The sequence below is a fragment of the Phoxinus phoxinus genome, assembly GCF_949152265.1.
Source record: "Phoxinus phoxinus genome assembly, chromosome: 4".
Lineage (NCBI taxonomy): Eukaryota > Metazoa > Chordata > Actinopteri > Cypriniformes > Leuciscidae > Phoxinus > Phoxinus phoxinus.
In genome coordinates, this window is record NC_136879.1 from 20,058,473 (window position 1) to 20,067,196 (window position 8,724).

General features: G+C 37.4%; 1 protein-coding gene across 2 annotated transcripts; it reads right to left on the bottom strand.

The window, feature by feature from the left end:
* Positions 1-1,669: 1,669 nt before the first annotated feature.
* LOC306997186 (sialoadhesin-like) lies at positions 1,670-7,884 on the bottom strand. Of its 2 annotated transcripts, XM_079610339.1 has the most exons (18): positions 7,863-7,884; positions 7,607-7,658; positions 6,495-6,875; positions 6,023-6,310; positions 5,644-5,937; positions 5,122-5,157; positions 4,675-5,016; positions 4,281-4,577; positions 4,026-4,128; positions 3,589-3,630; positions 3,447-3,473; positions 3,304-3,366; positions 3,163-3,207; positions 3,017-3,043; positions 2,858-2,902; positions 2,676-2,744; positions 2,410-2,428; positions 1,670-2,296 (listed from the first exon to the last, which is right to left on the bottom strand). In XM_079610339.1, the coding sequence occupies exons 2-18, from the start codon at positions 7,641-7,643 to the stop codon at positions 2,258-2,260; spliced, it is 2,154 nt and encodes a 717-aa protein (XP_079466465.1). In that variant the 5' UTR covers positions 7,644-7,658; positions 7,863-7,884; the 3' UTR covers positions 1,670-2,257. The 2 variants fall into 2 exon arrangements, with proteins under 2 accessions (XP_079466465.1, XP_079466466.1); XM_079610340.1 differs by lacking the exon at positions 7,863-7,884 and having other exon boundaries at positions 7,607-7,666.
* Between the last annotated feature and the right edge of the window lie 840 nt (positions 7,885-8,724).

Below are 8,724 nucleotides of genomic sequence, written 5' to 3' on the forward strand. Positions count from 1 at the left end.
TCACATAAAATGTTGCCGTGATGAGCATTGCGCAAGCAGATGAGTCTGTTGTTGATCGCGAGAATGAAGATCTTATCATTGCAACGCAGTTTCTGCACTCTCTCTGCTTTCACCAATGCAAACACGAGGATGTAAATACAGTAAGAGCGATCATGTGCAGTGTAACGTGCGTCATTGATTTCATAACGAGTTTGGTTTTATAATAATTATCGATTATCAAATATTGCACCTGTCAAACATATGATGTTTTATAAACAAAGTTCGGGAGGAGCACGATCAGATAATCAATCCAATTACTTGTCATCAAACAATCACGTCTACCCTAATCAGCATGACAAGAAGCATATATATATATCCATTCTGTCAACTCACCTAACATTCCTTGACAGTTTCCAGCATCCCTCCACCACCCCGACTCCTCACCCTTGGCTCTCTTTTACAGCCAGGTATACGGGGGGAGTACTCTGGGTTCGGGCCGAATACCGAGCCCGGAGCCCTCTCCTCGAACAGCACGCCAAATACGCATACTATTTATTCTATCTGACTTATTTGTGAGTGTGAACTCGTGAAAGTCTATTTTGCCGTCAATACTGTTGACGGTGTCCTTTATCAGTAGGCTTTATATGTATGCTTAACATGAAGTATAGCCTTCCACAACTCTCTCCCCATATGTGAACAATTGGGTGATCCAAATCACGCGACTTGACACTTTCAAGTAGGCTACACTTCGAGTTTGCAACGATGGACGACGGCAGGTTAATTGAAGAGGTGGAGAAACTCTGTCACCTACTCTGTCCCTCTGTCACCTACAACAGCAGCAGCGTGCCAGCACCGCGTCAAGCACGGTTCTGGTGTGTAAAGACAGAGAAAACGCGACGCAGCCGCCACGGAGCTGACACGCAACAGAAACGCCACACTCACGCCACGCATCCAGTGTGTCCCCGGCCTAATGATACAGAGCCGATCCTGACCTCATGGGGCCCTGATATTAGAAATACTGTAGACATTGTAAATAATGTATAAAGTAAACAAAAAAATAAATAAGCATAAACAAACACCGTTGCCCTGTGTCTCAGTTTTTTTGTCAGGCACAAAGTCACAGAACACAGCCCTGGAAGTGGCCGGCATTAGCAAGACACAGAAATACCAAAAAAAGATGCACTGCCCAGCTTAGCAAAACAGACAGATAGACAGACAGACAGACTAGAGAGAGATGCACATCAACCTAACTCCAGCTCCAATTAAACACACATGAACCAGCTAATCTAGCTCTTAGGCATAGAAACTTCCAGACAGGTGTGTTGAGGCAAGTTGGAGCTAAACTCAGTGGCCCTCCAGGAGCAGGTTTGGACACCCCTGTTCTTGCCTGCTCATACCCCTTTTTTCCAGTTATATTTCTCTGACCTTTTTGTAATGTCTCTCAGAAATCTCTCTCTTGCTCTTTCCTCCCCCATCATTGGTGTATGCGCCCCGTGCTGCTGATTGGCTACAAGTCGCTTACTGCTCCTTTAATACCATTTGATCAAAAAGACATAGGACATTATCCCTCACTCCCTCTCTTAACTAGCTGTCTTTAGATCAACTCAACTCAATTCAATTCAACTCAATATCAACAGGTATTCTGAAAAAAAAAAAAATATATATATATATATATATTTGGACATCCCTAGGTTTTGGAACTTTATTGCTGATGAAGCAGATTAAATGTTGATAGCAGGAAATACAGTGTTCTGTCAAGCACATCCTAACAATGAAAATGCCTCTTTAGATATCTTAACAACTTGAATTTCTTGCAGTCAAATATGGGAATATTATGTGTATGCAATCGAGATCTGAGACACAATAAAATTCTGTGAACACTAGAGCCATATGTATTTTTCATTATTTTAAAGATAGCACAATCATAATTTATTCAAGCAATACATTTCACAAAAACATTAATTTGGCTTTCAAAAGGTTTGATTTGTGGATTGATTAAGTGCTTTTTCCCCCAGTGAAGTTGGAATGCCAAGAGAGTCACACCCACAGAATAATGTATAAAGCATACAATAATGTTAAAGTCAATACAAACTACAGACTCAGAAACTTGATGTATTTCATTTTCTAAAATAAACTCTTCCTGAAGCCTAAGATTATATATATATATTTTTTGTTAAATTCATTAAAAAATATATATATTGTTGTCATTTGAAAAAAAAATATTGAACAGAGTGAGAGAGAACTTCAAGGGTACGGCCCTGTTGATTTAACATTTTCATCAGACATTTCCATATAGGGCATCATCATAATCATAACCCTTAGAGGAAAATGTAAAGAGACACAAAGATCAGTCATTAGCATATTAATCACAGAAATCGATTGTGTTTTCCCATGCTATAAGAAATTAGATGAAGTGATAAATGTACTCACACGGTAGGTTTTTGGCTCACTGAGATGCATAGGGGGAAAAAAAGATAGTAAAATCACATAAATGTTTGAATTTATCATGTAAACTGTCTAATTTATGTAATAGATTCCTGAGATTAGAAACAGGTTGATGGTAAACCTGACGCTAAAGCCTGACGCACCTCCGACGGTGCGAAATTATTATGCTAATATAACTTTAGCTATTGTGTAAGGTGAATATAATTAATTTAGACCCTGAGGGACTTCTATGTGGTTCTAATGCACTGTACCTCTTTGGTGATGGAATATGAGGTTTGGAGAAAGGCTTGTTTCCTGACACTGTACATGTGTTGTTTGCCCTGTGAAGAGAGAAGGTTCATCAGTGATGCTGCTTTGGTCATTTGTATAGGAAAACGTTTTTTTTTTAAAAGTATACAGTTTGGTGTTCTTCTTTTTAGAGTAAAATACAGACTTGTATTCTGCTCTCAAATTTGCATTGGTCCTGGGTGATTGGTGTCTGAGAGAGAGAGAGAGAGAGAGAGAGAGAGAGAGAGAGAGAGAGAGAGAGATTTTATCTTTTAATAATGAAACTCATGACACAAAATTAACAGAAAATGTAAATATTGATTACCTAGAAAATCGGCTCCAGATGCTACGTCTGTTGTGAGATGGGATGTTTAAATAGTCATGTGATGTTTAAATAGCATGATAACAAAAATAATTTGTGCTTACATTATGCCTTTTTTTTGTAATATTATAATTATATTTCCAACCTGCCTTTGTTCAGGCTTAGGTGGTCTTTCAGGAGCATTTTCAGTGTACCTGTATATAGTTACCAGCACTAGTTAGTATTGGACAGATTTGGACCAGTAACAATCAACACTAACCAAACTTTTTTTTTTTTTGCGTTTTACTTGCCCGATATCATTCCGGTTTCCCCTGTTATCCCAAGTTGCTCTTCCTTCAGGCATATGGAAATGACTGGGGGAGAGAGATTTTAAATTTAGCCTTATGAACTAATATTAAGATACAAATGTATGTTCAGTAAATAAATCTCCAACCTTGAGAATCTGTCCCAAACTGATCTCCTACATCAGAGAATAGGGTTAAAATTCTTAGTGTATTATAAATCAGAGGATTTTAGCTTTTAACATGAATTAATGAATGAACACTGATTAAATGAGTGCAATATGTCCTACATACCTTGGCTCAGATTGTGACCCTTGCATATCATGAGGAGTTTTCCTACAATCAATAATGACAGTGTGATAGTGAGAAGTTGTTAATGACGACTTATAAAAACAGCAATTAAGCATAGCAGTGGCAGATCCGTTCAAATAAACTGTGGAGCATTCATAACATAAAGTCTGACCAGGATAGAATTGGTATCCATGTACTTGGTATGTCTTCATGAATTCAAAGATACCAGTAGTATGATTCTTTAAAAACGGACTTCCTGATTGGTAGGTGTTGCTGTGCCCAAACATCTCAAGTACCATCAGGACATGATGGTGATAACATATTCAAAGATTTGTTTCAATCCCTTAAAATACTGCCAAGATAAAGCATCACTTCAGGTTTAGTGACCACATCATAAGCAACATACAACAAAAAAGGAAAGAAAAGAAAAAAACACAAACCTGTGTCGCCTTTTATAAATGAAGACTCCAGCAAGTATGCAAATGAGGATGAACACAAGTGAAGAAGCAATGACATAAGGCCCAAATCCAACCCCTTGAACTCCTATGATAATATTATTGTTAAAAGGATTAATAGTCACATCTCTCATACATCATAAATGGACCAAATAGTCTAACTTGCACAAGCATAACTCATTAACATATACAGAGGTCCACCAAAACATCTTGGATGTAACTGTATCAGTCGATACTCACTCTTAACACTCAGGATGGCAGTATTATTCTGTGTTTTACCACCCCAAAAGTTGGCATTGCAGACAATTTCATCGTTCTCTTCATATCCAGTTGGAATGAAGGTCACAGCGGACACTGTTTCCCAGACGCCTCCACCCATGTGATTGTGGCTGATAGTTTCTCGGGCTGTTGGGACGCTCCAGCTGATTTTGGGAGGGTGAGAGGAGCATGTGTGGTTGACTGAGCATTTGACGGAGACGCGTGTCCCGGAATCGATGTCTTCAGGGAGGGATGACATCATAGGTTTGTCAGGAGAAGCTTTTTAAGAAACACAAATACATTATATTATTTCAGTAATGTGATGCATCTTTAAAAGCCTTTTTGGAACCAATAATGAGTGGTTATATTTCCTCACCCCGCATTATAATGAACACACAGCTGTTGTTGAAACTGTATTTCTCGTTTTCTTTTTCTGCTCTGAAGCAGAATGGCCCGTTGTCATGAGTTTGCACATTATCCATCTCCACAGTACAGTTCTGTTCATCCGGGTTTCCCAGGAGCCTTGTGCGGCCTTTGAAGTTGTCTAAGACGTCATGTGAGTCAGTGTGGAACATATAGCCCCCTTTTTTGGTGACCCAAAGAACGCGAAGTCGAGTGACATATTCTTCTTCCATCTTGAAACTGCAGGGTATTACCACACAGGAACGAGGCAACGCTGTGATCTTGGGTATCACATCTGCCTCATATTGGAAATGAGCTAAAATCATACCACATAACGGATTAATCAATATTATTACAGAACTGAAAGTGTCATTGTCATTAGTATAAATGTGAGAATTTATATTGGGCGAGAAAAACATACTTTTATTCTGGAATGGACTCGCTGGTTTTTGATACTCTGTAAGAGAATCAGTAGAAATCAATAAGCTTAGGTTTTTCAAGTTTCAAATGTATGATTTTGGTTTAAATTTAAATGCTAAATTTGAGCCTTAAAGGGTAAGTTCACCCAAAAATGAAAATGATCCCATAAAAGACTTTCTTTTTTCAGCCAAACACAATCGGAGTTATATCGAAAATTATCCTGGCTCTTCTAAGCATGGGAGTGAGATATTGAAGCCCAAAAAAGCACATCCATCCATCATAAAAGTAATCCATACATCTACAGGGGATTGGTCATATACTCTAAGGATGGCTTGAGGGTGAGTAAATTATGGGACAATTTTCATTTTTGGCTGAGCTAACCCTTTAAGGTTAGAATCATACTTGAGTATTCAACAACCTCAATATTTAAAGGTGGTTATTTTTTCACCCCGAATGTTTGTGCCACTAAACCAAATGTGTTATTGTTTAGTTTAGTGTTACATTACATATGCCAATTACTCACGCTGCACATGTAATACAACAGAAGCTTCAATGTTTCCTCCAGAAAATGTTGCAGTGCATATCAATTTCTTCGCATGGTCTTCTTTTGCACCCAGAAAGGTAATGTTGGAATAGGTGACGCGATTTAAACCAGAGAGTGTTTTGCTCCTCGTTGAGATCTGCATGTTCTCATAGTTCCATGTGATGGTTGGAGTCTCTCTCTGGCAGGAGTGATAGACCGAACAAGTGAAGTTCTTTGCGACGCCCTCTGTGACATCTGCCCGTTCAGGCTCAATTGTTATTTTATGATGAACACCTGAAATTGAAATTAAATAGGTCCAATGGTGACATTTAAAGTGAACTTATATCTAACAGCACAAAGCATATTTGTGTTCACTTACATTGTGCGCTTTTGTCCTTTGTAGTTGTCACTGTTATGCCACCATGATGTGTTACAGAACACTTAATAGTTAAACTTTCTGCTTTTACGACACCTGTGCGCGTCAGAGTGATTTTCCACAGGCCGTTTTTAATATGCTCCTCCTTTATTTGGTCATTTCCTTCAGTACCGCTCAGAATGATGTTTGGATTTCTGTATGGACACGTGTGGTAAGTCGAACATGCTACTGTGATGCTGTTACCCGTCCTTTCACCTCCATGAATAATAATGCTGGGCTGCAGTGGCCTTTCTACCGTTGACAGATACATTAGAATTAGAATGAAAAAAAAATGAAGGGATTTAAAAAGTTAAAAGCAAGTCAGTTGCATATTTTGTCTAATGTCATTGAATACTATTGACCAACACTTCCAGCCACAGTTGTACAATCACATATATTAAACTAGAAAAATATTATTCCAAGAATATTTACATACCATCAACAAGAATTGTAGAGGTGACATCATAAAATGCGTAGGTGCGCCATCCAACATTTTCAGGGTCAATCCATGCATACAATGTCTCCCCATGATGGGTGTGTTCCAGTTTCTTGATCAGCAGACTGCAATCCCAACTTGATTTTCTATATAAATCAGTTTTTCCTCTAAACTTCTTAATGACATCATTTGGATACCATGGATCATAAACTAAAGGATAACCACGAGAGACCCACTGATACCACACAACTCTACGTGGGTCTTTGGGTGGATACGATGTGTAAGAGAAAGAACATGGTATAACCAGACAGGAACCTTGGAGGCCGTGAATGTCTTTTGGCATTTTCACTTCCCATCCCAAAGCAACATAAAGAAGAACTGCTGTGGGACAAAAGTTGGAGAACATTAATAGCTGAATTGAAGATAAAGTCATTTTTCAAAAATATTGGTGTTAATGCATAAAGACTTTCAAAATGGGAGTGTATATTTAGGTTATATGTATATTAGGCTACTTTTACTTTATATTTTAATAAATATAAACATGTAAAGAACATTCCCACACTTTCTGACCAATACATTTCAATTACTTTTCCACTAATTTGTGAGGACTGGATACCATCTTTCAGATAGTAAAGAATAAATAAATGTATTAATTAAAAAACACCCCATGACATTTAGACAGTGCCGTTGCTGGGCTGAATTGTGCATAATATGACGGGTCCCACAGGTAAGGCAAGAATCAATCATCCACACAAACCCCTTCCCCTGATTGTATAAAATAGGCACATTTCAAAATGCTTGTTTTGCTTTTTGCAAAAAAAAGTGTAAAAAGGTAAAAAGTGGACGCTTACATTGTGCAGATTGGCTGGGTTTACAAAGATTTACATTGTATATACTTTGGGAATTCGGAAACAACCTTGCAAATTTCCAACTGTAATTGTTTGTATGATGGCCTGTACCTGTACTGTACACTGCTATATTTAACATTGTTCAACTGCAACTCATCCAATATGTAAACAATATTTTCACACTAAATACAGCACAAATTGCTGTATTTTTAAATGCTCAAGACAGATGTCACTAGCTAAACGAAGAGAAGTAAACATATATACCTTGTAAAAGCAATTTAAGTAGCAGAGGTCCCATCATGTTCCCGGGTTTTCCCTTAAGTAAAAAACATAACTTTTTGTTGTGCACCAAAAAATAAAGGCAAGAACATATTCTGTCCAATAGATTAACAACAGAAATAAGTGGAGTATTGACAACCCAAAATAATGTGGGCTAAATGGAAATTATGAAACCTTAATTCGTGTTACATTTATTACAATATATATACAATATTTAATATATTTTTATTTCCATTCTTACCTACTTAATGCAGTCTCATTAGCAAAGAAGTGGACTGTATGGAAAAATGTGAGAGACTGAGAGAAATACAAAAGCACTGTCTGTTTTCTGAGAATGATTGTGAGGAGGCGTGGTTATTCTAACACTGGTTCAGAGAAGAACATAGATGGAGGGATATTTTAATTTTTACACTTTCTTCCAAATAAGGCTGTTTCTTGCAGTCGTGCACACAGTCTTACAACATGAACAAATGATGAGCAGTCTTAGCCAATAGAGACTACTGTAGTGTACACCTTACAATATATCTTGATACAATCAAATTTTTCGAGCTCTAGTTACTTGAAGTTACTGAGGTAAAACATTTGACGTCTTGTTTTGAAGCATTATTTTCTTGATAAACTTGACATAACCTTTAGATGCAAATAAAGAAAAAAGTGTCCTAAACGTTTCCAATCACCAAAACCCCAAGTTGTAATGCTAGTCTGTGATGTTGCTTTATGCTCAGGTGTATTAGATAAAAATAATTTGTTCTGGTTCAAGAGTAGGGGAGAGCGGGGCACAATAAGGCGGGGCTAGTTGTAACACCTTGATAAAATACTTCCACACAAGCTAACATGATGAAACTTAGTGTATTTACTAGTTGCCATATCAACACTATATAGTGAAAAAAATCCGCCAAAATTCTGAAATTTTGGAAGATATGAACATTTAATTAACCATAGCAAAAGTAAATTTTCCTCATTATGTTAATTTGCATCTCTATTTTTGGTGTTTTCTTTTAATTAGACAAATCTGATAATATGTTAATCTCCAATATGTTAAGTAACAGGTGATATGGTTATTTAATGCTTTGTTAAGACACTAGCATCCCAGTTGTGCAGTT